We start from the raw sequence: 20,824 nt of genomic DNA on the forward strand, positions 1-20,824 counted from the left end.
ATCTCCTGACCTCGTGATCCACCCGCCTCGGCCTCCCAAAGTGCTGGGATTACAGGCATGAGCCACCACACCCAGCCTATTTAGCACAACTTTCAAACGAGCATTTAAAGTCTGTTGTATAACTGGCCAGGCCTGGTCGCTCAAGCCTGTAATCCCAGCACTTTGGGAGGCCGAGGCGGGCAGATCACTTGAGGCCAGGAGTTTGAGGCCAGGCTGGCCAACACAGTAAAACCCCATCTCTACTAAAAATACAAAAATTAGCTGGGTGTGGTGGGTGCCTGTAATCCCAACTACTTGGGAGGCTGAGGCAAGAGAATTGTTTGAACCTGGGAGGCAGAGGTTTCAGTGAGTCGAGATCATGCCACTGCACTCCAACCTGGGCCACAGAGCGAGACTTCATCTCTAAAATAAAATAAAGAAAAAAAAGTCTGTTGTATAATATAGCATTTACAGTATTATCTGCTATAAGAGCCTATCCTGAGGGATAAATTTATAATTATTGCTTCATTTATCCAAACCATGGGAAAAGAAACCTAACAAAAGATGCCCATTTGGAAGAGTGAAGGCTTCCTATTAATTTTCTCCATAACCGATGGCAGCAATGTTCTCTTTAACCTATGATGTAGGTTAAGAGGAGGGTATCAATGTTCTGTTTCTGACTGATTATGAGACAACAAATGTACCATGAACACTTCTTACTTACACTGGCCCTTCATCTTCCATCTATCAAAGCATAAAGTTGTCTATGTATATAAGGCTGGCTTCAATATCTTTCACAAAATAAAAGTATACCCCATGAGTCCACACAACCGTCTCCTTTTTCACTTTTATTGTTCATAGAAGTATAAGCAAGGAAAAAAAATAGAAAGGTAAGAGTCTTATGATAGCAAAGAAGTCTCGATTCTTGATCTGCTGAAAAAGCTACCCACATCAATGGTGTCATCTTCTTCTGGGGAGAAATTTTCCTGGTTAGCTTTAACCTTAAGGTTTCCAGTGGCAGTACAGTAAGAGTGTGGAGGGGACCTTCTGAGTTGTGAGGTCATGAATCCAAGGTTCAAGGTCTCAAAGTTTTGCTACAATGTGATGGCAAAGGCCAACTCTGATGTTGTTCTCAGAAAATTCAGTCTTCAGGTTCTAGATTGTCCTCAGTCAGATCACCATGTAAAGCTTTCTTTACCTTGTGAAAATACATCTTGACATAGTGCATTAAGGCTTTGCAGCACTTAGTTATGTCAGAGATTATTAGTGGAAGATACATGAGACTGTATTATTAGGGGGATAGGCCTTTCAATGACATAATAAAGGTGTCAACTTATGTTTTACACCAGAAGTGGATCTGATTGTCATTAATCTGCAATACCTTTGACCAAAACAATTCAGTCAATTCAGCTAGCTTTGCCCAGTACTATAGTATCTATAATACCTTATTTACCTGTTCTATAACTTGTCCAGTGAAATAAGTATCCTATCTCTGACTATTTCTCTAGGAATAATCTTTTAGCTACTGTTATAACATCAGCCCTCATGCATGGGAAAGGTTTTATACAACCAGAAAACATGCACTGAAAATGTCTTCCCCCAGGTACTAAGGGAGGAGACCACCTCTCATATTATCTTATGCCCAATTTCTGCCTCCAAAGAAAGAAGAAGTAAAAACTAAAAGGCAGAAATGAAATCCACAGACATACAGCCTGGTGCCACGCCCTGGGCCTGGTAGTTAAAGATCGACCCCTGACCCAATCGGTTATGTTATCTATAAATTACAGACATTGTATGGAAAAGCACTGTGAAAATCCCTGTCCTGTTCTGTTCCGTTCTAATTACTGGTGTATGCAGCCCCCAGTCACGTACCCCCTGCTTGCTCAATCGATCACTACGCTCTCACGCGGACCCCCTAGAGTTGTAAGCCCTTAAGAGGGACAGGAATTGCTCAGTCAGAGAGCTCGGTTTTTCAGACGTGAGTCTTGCCAACCCTCCTGGCCGAATAAAGCCCTTCCTTCTTTAACTCGGTGTCTGAGGGGTTTTGTCTATGGCTCGTCCTGCTACAGCACCTTCACTAATGTCTTCCCCCAGGTACCTTTGCTAATGTCTTCCCCCAGGTACCTTCCCTAATGTCTTCCCCTATATGCCATTTAGCCACGTGGCACCCAGGAGGACTATGAAGGGCAGTGCTTGTCTAAGTCCTGAATTTCCATGCCTGATGTAGAAGTCAGGACAGAAAACAGCTGTGAGGAGGATGCCTGGAGGATACAACCCCTCCCAGAATAGCCAGGAGGCAAATCTGTGCCAGGGAAGAAGGGGTCATGTTGGGCTTGATTCCGGCTTGTAGCTGCTGTTCTAGGAACTGAGAACTTAGCCCCAGGCCTCACTGTGGCCATCTGTCCAGATCACTGAATCCAGACTCTCAAAACCAAACTGTAAGCTCATAGTCAAATCAAACAAGTACCTACTTATATTTAACTGACAATTTTGAAACCATATTTTGCCAACAATTTGAAAACTAGTTTTATTTACCAAATTGTATCATATACACTTAACATATATAGTAGACATATGAACACAGGCAGAAGCAGATCTTCTAGCTTTCATAAAGCTAGCTTATAAATAATTTTTCCTTTCTCTCTTTAGACTATCCTGCTTTCAGTCACATGCTTCATTGCCCTAAGCAACTGCCAGCCAGGCAACCCCAAATCTGTACTTCTAAAGGGCCAGCTCCCAGGCCAAACAAGAAAATCTGTATTTCAAAAGCACAGAGCTGACTTTAGACCTAAATATTGTATCATCAGCTCAAACCAAAGGAAAAATAGTAGAAGTAAAAGTTCAGTTAAGACAAGATAGTCCAAAAAGCACTTTAAAAAAGGTTTGATTTGTTACGTAAATTGAAAACAATGGCAAGAGTTTCTAATGTACATAGGCAGATATCCTTAAAAATGGAGATTTCCTTTATAAATGTAGACATCTTTTACGAAAAGGTTTAAAGATAGCCAGTTAAATTCCAGAAAGGCATATTTTAGTTCCATAGGTGTTCTTTTTAACTTAACTACTCTTTCTTAGCTAAAATTACTGAGTTCAGCATGGAGCCCATTAAGGAATAGGGCAAAGAAAGCATTTTCCATGACTGGATTCAGCATGGATTGCTGTGAGAAAGAAGCAAGCCTACTTTACCGGAGGTCTTATCTTTTGTAAACACTTTAGGATAGCTTTCTTTTTGCCTTTGGGGCAGAATAATAACTAAACCAAAAGGTTAACAGATATTTTCTTATCAATTAGTCACTTAAACTTTTTATTTGCTGTTTATAAAAAGTCTTTTAAAAAACAGTAAAGATATTAAAATCTTTTTAGAAGATTCTGCCTATGAATAGGCATCCCTGGATAAGACTAATTCAAGAATTCTCATTTTCTTTTCTTTTCTTTTCTTTTTTTTTTTTTGAGATGGAATCTCACTCTGTTGCCCAGGCTGGAGTGCAGTGGCAAGATCCTGAGGTTCAAGTAATTCTCTTGCCTCAGCCTCCCAAGTAGCTGGGACTACAGTTGCCCACTATCACTCCTGCCTAATTTTTGTATTTTTAGTAGAGATGGGGTTTCACCATGTTAGCCAGGCTGGTCTCAAACTCCTGACCTTAAGTGATCCGCCTGCCTCGGCCTCTCAAAGTGCTGAGATTACAGGCGTGAGCCACCGCACCTGGCCAGGAATTCTCATTTTCAGATGCACTGCTTAAAGTGTGGTGTTATTCATTTGGAACATTCCATTCTAATTTTAAATTACCTTTGGTAAGATTTTACCACTTCTATAAGTGTTTGCTGCTTCCAGAGTCTGATATTTATACATGCAAATGTAGGCATAGCTGGAAGGTGGATTATTCAGTTCTTTAGAAACTAAGGATCTCCTTTTTACCTTACATCTTGGCTTTGGCTATCAGATTTCCTTGATCAACTTAGTCAATGATTTTTTCCTACCTAAGCACCCAAAAAGAGAAAAGTGCAAGGAAGGGGTAGAACACAAAAATCCCTGTGAATTTCCAAAAGCTGAAATTTATACCTCCTGCAATATTTCCACTTATTGTCAGTTTCTGTCTGACTGGGTCAGACATAAGAGGCCTCTAACTGGATCCAAGCCAGTTAATGTCAGATCCAACATGATTCTGCATCCAGTCCAGTTTCTGTTGTGTTTTCTGAACCCAGTTCAGATAAAAAAATTTGCTCAAACAAACTCAGAGAGCTAAAAACAAATCCGTGGAGCTTTGGAATCTGAGAGAGAATACCATGATCCCCAGTTGCTGTGAGAGAGCAGTGGCCATAGTGGGCCTGGCAGGGACCTCACTTGGTCACATGTTGCTCCTCAGCATCAGGGGAAGCTCTACTTCAGGTCCCACTTCTGACACCATCTGTTAAAAGAAAAACCTTATGCAAATTAAATTGAGCAAAGAATGATTTGTGAATTAGGAAGACTCCTGAGCCACAGTAGGCTCAGAGACTCCAGCACAGCCATGTGGTGGAAGAAGATTTATGGACAGAAAAAGAGAACTGATGTACGGAAAACAGAAATGAGGTACAGAAATAGCCAGATTGGTTCCAGACCAGTATTTGCATTATTGAACACAGTTTGAACAGTTGGCTGCCTTTGATTGGCCAAAACTTAGTGATTGACATAACAGTAGACTACAGTCTGTTTACACATCCAGTTAGGTTACAGTTCACTCTGTCTGGAAAAACCTTTAGGCTGAACTTAAAATATGTAAGAAAGTAGCTTTGGGCTAAACCTAACAACATGTGTATGTATGTGTGTATATAACTGTGTAAATGGATAGGTATGTGCATGCATGAGTGTGTACACATATGGGTGTGTGCATATGTAGTTGTGTACATATATAAAGTGTATGCATAAGCATGTACATGTAGACATATGTATTGTATAGGCATGTATAGATATGTGCATGTATGATATATGTATAAGTTATGCATATGTACATGTATAGTCATGTGCATGAATAGGTATGTATAGGCATGTACAGGTGTGTATATGTAGATGCGTGTACATGTGTAAGCATGCACATGTATGGGTGTATGCATGTTTGAGTGTATGCATGCATAGATGTGTATACATATGGGTGTGTACATGCACATTTGTATACATGTATGGGTATGTTTATATGTGTACACAAAAGTGTATACATATGGGTGTGTACATGCATGTATAGGTATATACATGTCCAGGATACACATGAGTAAGTGTACACATGTATAGGTGTGTGCATATATAGGTGGAAAATGCTTGCCTTTACTACTCATTGCTTTTTTTTTTTTTTTGCTTTTCTCTTTTCCTAAAGTGGCCTATCAAGTAATGCTTTCAAATTGAGTACTTGTGTAAAGTATTCTTCAAATGGTATTTTATACTCAAGTATGTTTTTCCCGCTGAACAGTGAAGAGCATCTTACTTGCACAGGATTCCTGGACTGTGGTCTTTCCCATTCTTTGCCAGTGTTCCTTTCCTGATTTCTAGTTTCTTATATTGCAATTGGAAGGATAGGTGCAATAAGTGCCAGTCTGGATTTTTTCCCCTGCTTAAATAGGTGTCTCTAATTCTTTTTTAATGGGATTCTGTAAGATCTTTTGTTCAGAATTAGAGCAGAATATTCTTCGATGTAACTTTCCTTATCAATCCAGTGTCAAACTTAGGGAACAATTTCAATTCATAGATTTGCATATTTCTTCAACAAGGGGAAATTTATAGCATATATTTCCTTAATTACTGTATATCTGTATGTATCTTCCAAATATTTTTTTTCCTTCTGAAACATTCTTTATTTGAGCATTAGGTCTACCCTCCAAATCTCTTTTCTTTTCCTTCATATTACTCTCTTTTATATTTTTGCTAAATGCTCTGACATATTTTTTGCACATGACCACTTATATCAAATTCACTAATCAGTCTCAACAGAGATCAACATCCTTTTAAATTTATCTATTTAACTTCTTAGTTCCAACATCATCTGATCATCTGTTTAAGTTTTAGGACATCATTTTCTGCAGCATCAGAAATGCCCTAAATGCTTGTATTATTATTATTTATTATTGTTACTATTTTAAACAGATGTTCTTTTGACATCTCCGTCTCTTGGGTCATGTTTTCACTGAGAAAGTGGCTCCTCTTTCTGATGACTGTTCAGGACCCTTTCATGGACAGGGACTTTTTTATCTTGGCTCAACTTGTCAAGGTTATCTCCATGGCAGAAACCTAGCAGAAGGAGACAGGTTCACTGGGCTGGGCTATGACATCAGCCCCCTGTAGGCTAAAGCACGAAGACAACCCACTTATTCAGTTCATTCTTGGCCTTCTGAGAAATGGAGACACACCACACGCTCTGAGGGCAGAGGCTCTCGGCCAGAAATCTGAACATGAAGTCCTTTCAGAGGTGAGCTGCTCTGAGTCCTCGGTTGGGCAGGGCTGGGCGTGGTTCCCCCAGGGCTGCAGCGTTCAGGAGGATTGTGTGCTGCATTCTTCCCCAGGGTTCCCCTGTCCTCTCAAGCACACTGTGGCCTCTATGTTCCTACGTCACTTGCCCAGGGGAGGCCTGTCCCCTGGGGTTGTTGGGGAGGGGAAGAAGGCCCATCTTTGGGGTGCTCATCTTCAGGGCACCCTGCTCCCGAATCCCTGTGAGCTCAGTGTCCGCGTGCTGCAATGAGCGTCCTGTGATGAGGACCTCATGCCAGGGCCAGGGGAGACCATTCCTCCTGTCTTTGGTTGAGGTGCATGCTGATGAAGGCCTGAGCTCTTCAGGGAGAGCACAGACATGTGAGCTTTCCTGTCTGACAGCATTAATCAGCATATTTGGTTTTTCAAGGTCACAGAAGATCCTGTTTAATCATTTTTTTACACACTATTGTGGGGGCCAGGAATGTACCGACACAAAGTCTGAGAAAACCAGTTTTGATCTGAAGCTGGAATTCAGTTCTAAAACTGATTTCTTTGAAGATGAAAAAGCTCTTAGAAGGATCCTCAGGATTGTTGTAAGTAAAAAGCAAAACTGGTGCTACCTGTTTACTGTTTCATCCAGCCCCCTCCCGTCTTTTAGCCTGTTAAGAGAGAAGATGAAATCCCATGGGCTCTGAGCCCACATCATCCGAGAATCTATTTCATTTAAAGATAATTCATTAGGTTTCATTTTTAATCTTATACTAAGATGAAACTTACCATAACAGGTTTCTATTTGGTCATTTTCTCCTTGTGGAGAAACGTGGGATAATTCTAATTCTCCTTTGGTATGACATCATGTTTATCCTGTGAAGATGGCTTTCTTTTTTATAATGAATATTTTCTTCTGCACTAAACAGACACCCTCCACCCCAAACTCCCTAGTTCCTTCATGCTGCATGATTTAGAGTTGCTTCATTATTCTGATTTTACTTATCAGTTTTTCTTTCAGAACATTATAATTCATCAAGGTCTTTATTAAAGTGTGATGCCCAGAAATAAGATAGCTTTAAAGGTATGTTGTGGATATTGACAGAATTATCCAATCTGACACATTTCTTTCCTACTCAAAAATAAACCTACAAGCCCTCCATTAGGAAAAAAATAAAAATCATGTGGTTAATCTCCACAAAAAGTCAGGTATCCTTTCTTCCCTAGGCATCCTATTTGTTCCACTCTGGTGTTGCCAACTTCTTTCTTTTACCTTGTGGGTTAATTTCTCTGCCCATGTTATTTTGACACATAGATTTATACTCTGCATTGGGTGTGTATACTGACTCCGATTTTGTCAATATGAGCAAGTTGCATCTAAATATGTGTGAAAAAATATGTGCAAATGCATCCGAAGAAGCCACATCAGATACCGTCTGCTCAGATGACCTCCTTCAGGGACCACTTCTTGATATTCTCTGTATAATCACTTACCTTTGGGCCACCCAGCATTTTACTGGAAGTCATTCCGGGAATGCTGTGATTTGCACAGGAACTGCCATCAGCAGTACCAGAGAATGTGGAAACATGGCAGAGGCAAGCCAGGAGTTCTGTGCTGCTTCTGTGTATACTCTTGCCTCAGGTGGATGGATGTCTTTGGTACAAGATATGTAGGAGAAAACCAGTATATATATAACTTAGTCCATTAATACAGCACTCTGGAAGGATTAATACTGGTAAGGATAATGAGACTATATTCTGATTCAAATAATGGGATATTCTGGCCAAAGATTATGTTGCTTATTGTCCATGAGGAGGGGTTTTTATTTTTCTGGGTACCTGAGAAAATGCTATTCCATTGACAGTGTCCAAATTATGTCAAAACAACTTACAAGTTGACTCAGAGCTTATATAAACAGTAGGGTGGTTTGGGGGATAATTATCAGATGAATCAGCTGCTTCATTGGAGTTTTTGTTCTTTTAGCCAGCAGAAACATAATAATTCAGTGCTGTAGGTAAGGCCTAGGAAACAGTAAGTGCCCACTGAAAATACTAAGAAAAGATGAGGAACCAAGAGAGCTCCGACAGAGCCTAGCTGCTGAAGTGATAAGCAGCAAGTGTTCAAAATGTTGTTTGATTTGATTTGCTTTTAAAGAAAAGGGAAAAGGGAAACCTCATGAGACAAATGCTAAATTTGTAGTTATCAAAAGATCACAGTAACCAAGATGGATAAATGAATGACTATAAGGAGAAAGCCAAGAATCTTATTTTACCAGTATAAAAGATAAAGCAAAAAATTTCAAATTTTCTTTGAGATTTAATATTTTATGTCACTTAACATACTTTATAGAACATTTCATATTAAATTCCTAGGTTCTTTTCTTTCCTTAGCTATCTTAGGTATAGATTTTCTTTTTAATTCTTTTTTTGAGATGGAGTTTCACTATTATCACCACTGGAGTGCAATGGCGCAATCTTGGCTCACTGCAACCTCCACCTCCCGGGTTCAAGCAATTCTCCTGCCTCAGCCTCCTGAGTAGCTGAGATTACAGGCGCCCACCGCCACACCCAGCTAATTTTTGTATTTTTAGTAGAGATGGAGTTTCACCATGTTGGCCAGGCTGGTCTCAAACTCCCAGCCTCAGGTGATCTGCCCGCCTCGGCCTCCCAAAGTGCTGGGATTACAGGCGTGGGCCACCACGCCCAGCCAGTTATAGATTTTTGAAGCTGGAGGTGACCTAAGAGAGTATTTGACTGAGAAACAAGACCAAAAAATCCAACACTTCATCTTAAGATTAGGAAGCAAAAGTTGGAAAGGTTTAAGTAATTTGCTCTCAGTTATTTATTAGCAGACCTAGGGATAGAGCTCAGACTCCCCATTGCCAAGTCCATTTATTTTCCTCACCCCACCATGTCACCTCATTGCTAGTCTTCCTTTCCTTATACTCTCTATAATTTTCTCCAAATCTCCTTCACCAGTAGTAAACATAGGAACTCTTCTTTAGCTGGGTGGCCTTCTTTTTTAGAATCCTGTGCTAAAAAATTGCAAATACAACAATCTTGACATTTTAACATCAAATTAATTTTCAGTGTCAGCTAATCAATAGATCAAGAGTCTTTGCATAATACTGTAGGCATTACAGATGCAATTAAATAATATTCACAAGTTCTTATTACCAATCTACTAATTTCAGCAAACTCTACAATTGACACATTTGTTTGTGTCATAAATCAGTCAAAACTCTACTGATAAAATTGACTTTGCATAGAGCAGAAAGCATTCTCTTCAATATAGAACAGAAAATGATTTACTGTCATTTATTTTAGAAATTAAAAACTTACACCTAAGGCAGGTGGGATGTTTCCTAAGACAAGATAAGTGACGTATTAAGACACTATACCACTCGATTAAATAAAACTTCCTTCAAATAAAACAATTGCACAAAGAGTCAACAGATGTATATTTTCTACCGGGATTTATTGAACCATCTGGTCTTGTAATTTCCAGCTGCATACTTCACATTAAGTTCTGTCTTTAAAGCATCAAGTAATTGTAAATACAGTATATTTTATGTACAAATGTAAATAGGTTTGCTCATGACTTTCTTTCAAATAAATTGTGCTTATGTTTGTAAACTAATGAAAGTTTAATTTCTTTCATAAGAGACTAATTTTATTACCATCATATATCATGATGCTGTGGTTGTTTCATGCTTAACTTATAAAATGCCTTCGAAGTATTACTAAAGAAGTAAGATTTCAGCAACTCCTATAAAGCTTTAATGAAGCAATTGCATTGCAACAGTGATCTCAGGTTTGTCTTTGACAGTTTTTGCTATTTCTAATAGAATACCATAAGGACATCTCCTACTTTCCTTGGGTCTGTTAGTACCTAATGTCTTATGTGAAAAACTTGTTGAAATCAAGGTGAGAACATTAAAGTAGGAAAAACGGCAAATAAGTAGCCCTGAAATAGTACAAAACAGAACGAGTGTTCAGTGATAGAGATGATTAATCAAACTCTACTGATGATGTTGACTTTCAATAGAGTACAAAGCATTCCCTTGAAAATAACCATCTCATAAGTTCTGAGGATAAGTTATCTTCCAAATACAGCATTCTGCATTTATTTACAATCTATTATATCACATAAGAAAGAAAAATTTTTCTATATCAGGATTAGGTAATTCATTAGCAGGGCTTCACCAAGTTGCTTAATTTAAGAAAATGGTTTCTTAAAACTAGAAATTTATTTTACCGTCAGATAAGTGCCTGTTAGTATTTTCCCATCAGATATGTTCCTCTTAGTATTTTCCCATAAGATATGTGCCTTTTAGTAAACATGAGAACTGTCTTGTAGCTGATGACCTTCCTTTTTAGAATCTTATGCTAATGAATTACAAATGCAACAATCTTGACATTTTAACATCAATTTAAGCTAATTTTTCGTATCAGCTAATCAGTAGGATCAAGAGTGTTCGCATAATACTTTAGGCAGTGCAGGTGCAATTAAACAACATTCACAAGTCCTTGTTACCCATCTACTTATTTCAGCAAATTTTGTAATTGTCCATTTCTTTGTGCCATAATCAAATAAGTCAAAATTCTACTGATAAAATTGACTTAGCATAAGCATGATGATAAATGATAAAAATTAGAAAATTTAGAAATCCTCATTACATTTGTAATTATTAATATTGCTAAAGTATGACTGATAATTAATGAAATTTGGTTTCAAATATGTTCCCATAAAAGGCAAAATATTTAGTAAACAGGATATATGCTCTGCAGATCACTAGGGAAAACTAACAATATGGAGTTTAAAGGACACATTGAAGAACAAAAATCTTAAAATCCTCATAAGACCCAAATGTGCCTGAAGTTTCAGTGCATTAAGAGAATTACTGAAAGTCGAAGACTGCTCTATCTATCCAAAAAGCAGCTTTTAACTCTATACCATTAACAAGGGCTATACATAAGCAAAATATTGAGAATGGTCAAATATAAAAGCAGACATCAAAGTTAAGTCAGGCACACAGAAATAGGAGTGGCAATAACAATACACAGTTGAATGTAAGTAAGAAAAGCATTAACTGAAACGAAGTTTTTTTCAATCTCAATTTTGAAATAGCTTAGCATCCATTCAGCACAGCTTAACAGAATTGTGTTTGAATATTACTAATGAGATCAATTTGTGAAAGATGTATTTAACTTTGTCCCTATAAGCTAAAATTAACTTTATCTTCAAATATTCATAAAGATTCTAAAATATTGATTATATGCTAGGTCACTAGAAACACTAAAATTCCCAAAAGCAGACTTCATTATCTTTTACCACAGTGCAACTAATCTAAAATAATCAAATTTAAAAGAAAATAGCTACTTAGATTTTTTTAGTCATTAGACCAAATAAATATTTTATCAACAAGAAGTGTAATATCTAAAAATATTAATGACAACATTATTATCAAAATTTATGGGTAATAGAGGTAAATGCAGAAACAAACTTGTAGTTTTATTAAAAATGAAATAATAAAAATAAATTAACAAAACACACAGTAAGATGTTAGAGAAAAGACAGCTAAATAAATATGAATGTACTGAGAAAGCCTGAATAAAGATATAAGAGGAATTGAATAAATCTAATAGCTGGCTTAAAAAATAAAAGAAGGAGAAGTAGTAACTATGAGAAATTATATATTCATCTAATATCTAATATGTATTGTATAGGTATAATATATACAATACATAGTAATATACACAATAACATAATAATAACATACTTTTTCCAGTAATGACAAAGAGAGAAAAATAATGACAAAGAGAGAAAAGAGACCAAAAAAAATGAAAATTAGAAGATTGTCGCCATTTTCTTTCTTGGAGTCTTGAGACATAGGAATGCTTTTTAGTTGTATACTTTTTTGTGCCATTGTGCTCAATAGGTAATCTTCAACACTCGCTCCCCTCCCACTCTCTTACCTTTCGGAGTCTCCAGCATGTTATTCCACTCTGTCTATCCCTGTGTACCTATTGTTACCTCCCACTCATAAGTGAGAACATGTGCTATTTGCTTTTATGTTTCTGAGTTATTTCACTTAGGATAATGGCCTCAAGTTCCATCCACAATGCTGCAAAAGACATGATTTCACTCTTTTTATGGCTGAGTATTATTCCATTGTATTAGTCCATTTTCACACTGTTATAGAGGTACTACCTGAGATTGGATAATTTACAAATAAAAGAGAGTTTTTGACTCACAGTTCCACATGGCTGGGGAGGCCTCATGAAACTCACTATCATGTTGGAAGGCAAAGGAGAAGAAAGCACCTTCTTCAGAAGGTGGCAGGAGGAAGAGAGAGCAAAGGGGAAGTATCATACTTTTAAACCATCAGATCTCGTGAGAACCCCCTCACTATCATGAGAACAGCATGGGGGAAACAAATTCCATGGTCCAATCACCTCCCACGAGGTCCCTCCCTGGACATGTGGGGCTTACAATTAGAGATGAGATTTGGATGGGGACACACAGCCAAACCATGTTATCCATGATGTATATATACCACATTTTTTAATCCATTGATGGACTTTTAGGTTGATCTCGTGTTTTTGCTCTTTTGAGTAGAGCTGTGATAAACACATGAGTGCAGGTGCCTTTTTGAAATAATGATTTCTTTTCCTTTGGGTAAATACCTCATAGTGGGATTGCTGGATCAAACGGTAGTTCTATTTTTAGCTTTTTGCAAAATCTCCATACTACAGTACATTTTTTTTTTTTATGGTGGGAATTATCTTCCTGATTCATGAGAGCAAGTCGAGGGCAGTGTGCAGTGGATGGTTGTTGAGATGACCACACACTAATGTAACCCTAAGGAGTCACACCCTCATGTCATCCTTTTTCTTTAGTGAGAGCAGAACCTGTGACCTACTTCTAAGCAGCAGAATACAGCAAAGGTGATGCAATGTCCCTCCCATGATGAAGCTGCCTCATATTAGACTCTGTCTTACTAGATGGAGGGAGAAAGATTCCCCTGCTGATTGTGGGAAAGCAAACCACTATGTTGTGGAGATAACACTTTTCTGATTTTTATTTATTATGGAGAGGGTCTCATGGAAGGGAACTGTGGGTGGCCTCCAGGTGGCCTTCAGTAACACAACCATGAGGAAGTGAGTTCTGCCAACACAGATTCTGCCGCAGATGAGATGATAATGTAGCCCCACTAACCTCTTGATTGGAGCCTCATGAGACTGAGCAAAGAACCTACTAACCTGTGCCTGGAGTCCTGCATTCTGGCCACGGAAGGTGTGATGTGCTGCGTGTGGTAGTTTGCTTGGGATTCTGTAACAAAGTACCACAAACGGGACAGCAAGACGTGTCTCCCTACTCCAGAGGCTGGGAGTATAAGATCAAGTGCTGGCAGGGCTGGTTCCAACTGAGGGCTGCGTGGGAGAATGCGTTCCATGCCCCTCACCGTACTTTTCGTGGTCTGCCAACATCCATTGTTTCTTGGCTTCTGCTGTATCTCTCTGATCTCTACCTTCATGTTCACACGGTATTCTATGTTCATGGCTGTGTCCACATTTCTTCTATTTATAAGGGCATTAATCATGTTGAATTAGTGGCCCATCTACTCCAGTGTGATCTCTTAACGAATTACTCTGCAACAACCCTATTTCCAAGTAAGGTTATAGTCTGAGTTACTGGGGATTAGAATTTCAACATATGAATTTTGAGGGAATACACAGCAATCCATAAAAATGCGTTTGTATCATTTTAAGCCATTGCGTTTGTAGTAACCTGTTAACACTGTGATAGATTCCTGAAACAATTGTAATAAGAAAGTGAAATACCAGTAAGAGTATGAAGAAATATTAATGGGGTGCTACTGGAACCGTCTCACTTCAAAACAATTGTGGGGATAGTTGAGTATTGATTCTAATTGAGGTGAAATCATCTAAAGATATGATGTATTAATATACTCAGTTCCTTTATGAGAACTAGAAGCCACTTTGCTATTAATACAGGAGTTATTAAGAAATTATTTTGGGAAGTTAGCGAGAGTAAAAGTTCTCGGTGGAATTTTCCTTTAATAAAAAGCAGCCCCAAATCATTTCTTCTCTAACAAAAAGCAGTTTGAAAGGTCAGGCTGCAAGCATAGATATGCATATGTAAATACATGTGGCTAAGAGCCAAGTCCATCCAAAATGGCGGTTCCCGCTCCCTTTTCCTTGTCACCACTTGTGCTGGTGTCATGGCGGCCGCCAGGTAGAAGCTGCATTTGCCGCTGGGTGCGGTGGCTCACACCTGTAATCCCAGCACTTTGGGAGGCCGAGGTGGGCGGATCACCTGAGGTCAGGAGTTCAAGAACAGCTTGGCCAACATGGTGAAACCCCGTCTCTACTGATAATACAAAAATTAGCTGGGTAGTGTGGGCCTGTAATCCCAGCTACTCAGGAGGCTGGGGCAGGAGAATCGCTTGAACCTGGGAGGCGGAGGTTGCAGTTAGGCAAGATTGCATCATCGTACTCTAGCCTGGACGACAAGAGTGAAAAATTCCCTTTCAAAAAAAAAGAAGAAGCTGCATTTGCTAATAAAAGACTAGGGTGGGAAGGCTAGTCTTTTCCTAGGCTGTCTAAATGACATACCTGGTCAGACCAATCCCCTGGGCCCTATGTAAATCAATCACTGCCTCCTCAAGCCTCTGTACAAAATTGATTGCATTCCGTCCCAGACCAGAGACCCCATCTTGGGAGACCAGCTTTCCCAGAATAAGGAAGCTTTTTCTCTTTCTCTTCTTTTTTTTTTTTTTTTTTTTTTTTTTTTTTTTTTTTTTTTTTTTTTTTTTTTTTTTTTGAGACCGAGTCTTGCTCTGTGGCGCAGGCTGGAGTGCAGTGGCGCGATTTCGGCTCACTGCAACCACTGCCTGCCGGGTTCACGCCATTCTCCTGCCTCAGCCTCCTGAGTAGCTGGGACTACAGGCACCCGCCACCACGCCTGGCTAATTTTTTGGTATTTTTAGTAGAGTCAGGGTTTCACCGTGTTAGCCAGGATGGTCTCCATCTCCTGACCTGGTGATCTGCCCGCCTCGGCCTCCCAAAGTGCTGGGATTACAGGCGTGAGCCACTGCGCCCGGCCACTCTCTTCTTTTCTGTCTATTAAACTTTATGCCTCTAAACCCACCCCTCGTGTGTGTCCGTGTCCTGAATTTTTTCTCGGTAAGAGGTAAAGAACCAGGGTATGTACCCCAGACAACGGAGATGTTTCATATGCAATATGAATGCATTCATTCTCAAAAGTGTCCCCCAAATTTATTGTCAGTTTTGTAAGTTTGCTTTCAGTTATTTGTACTTTTTCTCTTTTTGCAAGCAAATAAGAGGTGTTGAAAGTGTTGAAAATGAAAATCAGATATATTTTTGCCAATTTGAAAAATCAATTTTGATATATTTTAAATCTATAGAATACAGCATTGGGATACTAGTGTTCCATAGTTGCATAGTTTTGGTCAATTCATGGAAAGACATAGGATTGCCTGAGCTACTACAGCTCAATCTCCCAAACTTGACCTTGTTTATTCACCACAGACTGTCAACCCACTCCAATAAACTGCAGTATTCAGACATATTCTGAAAGCAACCTGCTGTCTTAAGAATTTTCTAATTTTCTTAAAGCATTTACTAGGCACGTGCCACAAGCAGGTGCTGAGGATTAACTGGTAGGTAGGACAAGGCCCTTCTTTTCTGCTCTTCTCAGAGAATGAGAGGAGTAAGACCCAATGTATCCAGAGAGTGCTGAGAGAGTGCAATGAGTTTACATTCGACTTGCTCTTGGCAGTTAAGAAAGGCTTCCCGGAGAAGGCTGACATGACACCTATGGCATTTGTCACTCAAGTGAGACCAAATGAAGTTGGAGCAGGATCACTGGCTGTGGATTGTGCATTAGGGAGAAATGAGACTGGAGAGGCAAGAAGGTGCTACATAGGGAAGGACCTTGTTTCACCCACTAAGAATCTAGGTCACCATTCACAAAGGAAAGGCAGGAGCAGGGTCAGGGTGGGAGCAACCAAGGCTGCCCTGAACGGGAAGATTCACACACACACACACACACCCACACACACACCCACCCACCATTATGCCTCTTGAACACGAGCTATCTGGCTGTATCTTCATCCACATCTGTTGCTGTCTTCAAACACCCTATCTGCTGTATTTCATGCCCCCATGTCATACATAGACCAGAAATTTAAGCTGATCTAAATTTAAGTCATTTAATTTTACTTTCCACACTAGACTCATCCATCCATTCATTCAGTTAACAAATAATGACCCTATTATTTGCAAGTTGTATAAGCCAGAAATCTAGGAGTTAACCTTCTTCTGTTTTCCTCATTCTTTGCTGTAGTGTTATGGCTTTTCAGTCTGACTGTCTGGATTTAAACCCTGTCTCTTCTGTTGAAAAGCTGTAGGACTTTGTACAAGATAATATAATCTTTTTGTGCCTCAGGTTAACAATAGGGAAGATAATATTGAGGAAGGGGTTATTGTAAAGTTTCAAATAAATAACTCATGTAAAGCCTAAGAACAGAGCTTGAAAACATGTATGTATATATACACATACATATAGATATATATGTACACATATGTATATATTTATATAAGATAAATATGCATAGGGATAAAATCAAACATCTACTATACTAACATTGCATTTAAATGTAAATGTAATGTTGTTTGCTTAAGAGCCAAACATTCAGCAATCAAGAATACTCTGCTTCTTTAGCAGTATCTAGGAATAAACAACGAAGTGAATTAAAAGAAATGATGTCAGAACTATGACATTTTACCTGTCACATTACAAGAAACCTGCCATGTCACTGCCGTCTGGTGGGTTGTTCCTGTTCAGGTGTACTCATCTCTGTATACCTGCAATGTTATATACATGATTCCTTGCTTTTTGGGTTTTATTTATATGACCTTGAACAATCTATTGGTGCTTTAAAGTAAATAAATTCTAAAGCTTTATCTTTCTAAAAAATAATGAAAGACCATAGATGATGAGAGTTTATCTGCAGAGCCTTTTCTCTATATTTTTTCCTTTTTATATGAGAATTGGAAAGAAAGATATTTGGCTTAGCTGGAGATGCTGCATCGTAGTGGGGAGAATACTTGCAACCTATTGAAAATCAGGAACCATGCCTTATCCATTTTTATTTTCTCTACAGTGCCTAGCCTAATACCTTAATTCAGTAAGATCTCCATAAATATTTATTGACAAAAGCTGTGTGCTTTTTAGAAATAGAAAGACTGAGTTTCATTTTATGATTGAAGTTTACTTTCTTTAGTTGTATTCTTTGTAAATATTTCTCATTTTTTTTTTACTTAGATCTGCAAATATTTATGCGTTATTAATTATCAGTAAAGTACTAAGTTGAGGTAACAGCATAATAGTAGGGGAAAATAAGCACCTGTGGGTCCCTTAGTATAATGTACAACTTTATCTAGAATGTCTTGACTTCATCGTTATGAAAGTAGCAATAGGTCGGGCGTGGTGGCTCATGCCAGTAATCTCAGCACTTTGGGGGGCCGAGGCATGAGCCACTGCACCCGGCCTCCAGAAATTTTTTATCCAATTATGGTAATATACAACAATATGATAATTAACCTGTAAACCTTATAAGAGGGCTTGGATTTTCTTCAGTGAACTGTGTTTGGATTTTATAAATAAAGACATTTTTAATTGAAAACAACAGGTAGAAGTAGAAATAAAAAAGAAAACAAGTTAAAACCATAACCAGTAACAACCATAACCAGTATTCTAGACAATGTCACTGTGGTAATTTTGGGATGTTTTCATTTTAGTTTATTTCTAGTATGTTTTAATATCAGTGAGTTCATATGTATAAGTTTTACTCTTATTTTGTTTAGTGTTATAGCATTTGCAGTTTGTTGTGTTATTTTAAAAATCATCCTAAATTTCATATTCATGTTTGCTTAATAATCTTTCATGTCATATTCCTCTTGAATTTAATTTACATATGATAAGGTGAAGATATAAGTGGTTTTCACTTTCTCTTCTTTTAAGAATAACTCGCTAGCTGCCCAGAACAAAAGTACTCTCTCCCTATTTTCCAATTTGTGCTGCCTAATATAATGTGTTAAGTTCGATTGCATGGTAAGATACTCTCGGGTTGTTATCCTGTTTTATTTTTTCAGGTATTTTCCCACCAATATTAAGAATTTTTATTTTTGAACTTCATACATAGTAGTTTTACTATCTGGGAATGTTGATTCCTACATCATTCTTTTTCATTTTCAAAATATCTTGGTTTCCACACCATCTGTTTTCATATGAAATTTTAGATAGTGTATTAGGCAGTTTTTGCATTGCTGTAAAAAATACCCAAGACTGGGTAATTTATAAAGAAAAGCAGTTGAATGGGCTCACAGTTCTGTAGGCCATACTGGAAGCCTGGTGCAAGTATCTGCTCAGCTTCTAAGGAGCCCTCAGGGAGCTTTCACTCATGGCCAAGGCAAAAGGGAGCAGGAGGCAGGGCACATGGCATGAGCGGGAGCAAGAGAGTAGGGGAGGTCCCATGCACTTGTAAACAACAGATCGCCAAGAACTCACTCACTATGGCAGGAACAGCACAAAGACATGAGGGAGCCGCTCCCACATCCAGATACCTCCCACCAGGCTCCACCAACCCTGGGAATTACATCTCAACAGGAGGTTTGAGGGGGACATCCATACTATATCAGAGATCTCTTTTTAAAGTTCCGTATTTATTTGCAACAAGTTTTTCATGTTATTCTCATCTCTTTTTGATTGTGATAAAAACACATAACATAAAACTTACCATTTTAACCACTTGGAGGACACTGTACAGTTGTGCAACAGAGGGTATCTTAAAAAACAAATCCCTAGTGGATATCAGGTGTGCCTGAGACACTTTGAGGAGTTGCCAAATTTCAAGCATTCCACCCAGGACTCTCCTGCTTCTTTCTTCATTGTGCCAAGTCCTTAGTGAATAAAAGACGCCGTGCAATCCATGCACTTACTAAGATTCAACATCACTCTCCCTGGGGCTCCTCCAGAAGTTCTGCAGACTGCCTTGCATCCCACTTGCTGCAAAACAGAGATTCAGTGACATGGAAAAGCAGGTGTCTGAGACTGTGGTCATCCAGCAAAATGGAACGGACAAAATGAGTCTCTCTCACTCTCGCCGTCTACTCTTTCTTGTTGGTACTCTTGCCCTCTCTGACTGTTAAAGAAATGATCTAGATGAGATCATGACATCCCATCTCACATGATGCTATTGTGGTTACTTCTTTCCCCACAGACTGTAGGAGTAGAGGACAGTTCACAGCAGTGACACAAGAATCTCAAAAGAAACGCTCAGCTCAATACAGCTATCCTGATGATAAAGATATGGAGTTAAGTCATCTAAGAAATAGGTATGTATAGAAATATCTCATTTCTTTAGGCAACTTACTATAGATTTGCTTCAAACCTACAATTTGTTTTATCTTTTTTAATAGAGACCGCAGTTAACTTATTTACATGTAGGATGAATCACATGAAAAGGAGCAAAGACAGAATGAATTCTGTGATGTGTTTGGGTTCCATTTCACTCTGCAATAGCTCAGCCAGAGTGTATTTGGCAATGAATTTTTCTCAATAAAGTGCAGAAAACTACGCGTATTAGATGCTAGTTTTGATCCCTTAAATGACATTATGAGTTGATATTTTTCAGATTCTTTTTGAAAATATAAAACAGCATATTGTTTGTGAGAAAGATAATATTATCTTTTTAAGTTAATTCATGTTAAGTTGATTTGAATTCATGAATAATATATGGCAAGCAAGGCTTGATTTGTGACCAAGATGGAATATTTTTGAACTCTTAGAAAATTGAGAAATGTCAATCTTATTCCTTTGAAATCTCTTAGGACTTCTGTTGTGTAGCTTGCATATTAGCTTGATACAAAGTGTTGCTTTAAAAAGTTTCTCCCTACCATTGACTTGGAAGCTTCTGAAAGCAGAAACACTACCTTGGGCATAGATATGTCCAGTAGCCCTTTTTCATTGAATAAGGAGTCAGTACATACTTTTGAAATTAAGTTACCAAAATAAGCATTGCAATTCACAGCTTCATAGGCCATGCAGCTTCTTTCAAGGAACCATATATCCTATTTTTGTTGTCCATAGCTGCCTTCTAAGTAGTATAATTTAGTCAAATTCAAAATCCATGTTTGGCATCCATTTCTTCAATTACAGTTGTAAACTTGAACAATATATGGGCCCTGTACTCTAATATTTAAAATTGAGGAGAGGAGATAGTGTTGTTGGACAAGAAATGCGAAGGCTTTAGAGTCAGGCACATGCATTTAAATCCTGTTTCTACTGCTTCATAACTATGCATGTTA

The 20,824-nt window shown here is 38.4% G+C and overlaps 1 protein-coding gene across 12 annotated transcripts in view; it reads left to right on the forward strand.

Annotated features, from left to right (window-relative positions):
* The window catches only part of PXDNL (peroxidasin like), a 480,152-nt gene that overhangs the window by 433,890 nt on the left and 25,438 nt on the right, over positions 1 to 20,824 (forward strand). For 11 of the 12 annotated variants that reach the window (XM_058444093.1, XM_058444094.1, XM_058444096.1 and 8 more), the window contains one exon: positions 19,738 to 19,852. The exons of the other annotated variant lie outside the window; for it this stretch is intronic. In XM_058444093.1, coding sequence (XP_058300076.1) covers positions 19,738 to 19,852 — 115 coding nt within the window. The remainder of the gene's footprint in view (positions 1 to 19,737; positions 19,853 to 20,824) is intronic. 12 annotated transcript variants of the gene reach the window in all.

The sequence above is a fragment of the Hylobates moloch genome, unplaced genomic scaffold (assembly GCF_009828535.3).
Source record: "Hylobates moloch isolate HMO894 unplaced genomic scaffold, HMol_V3 SCAFFOLD_9, whole genome shotgun sequence".
In the NCBI taxonomy this organism is placed as follows: Eukaryota; Metazoa; Chordata; class Mammalia; order Primates; family Hylobatidae; genus Hylobates; species Hylobates moloch.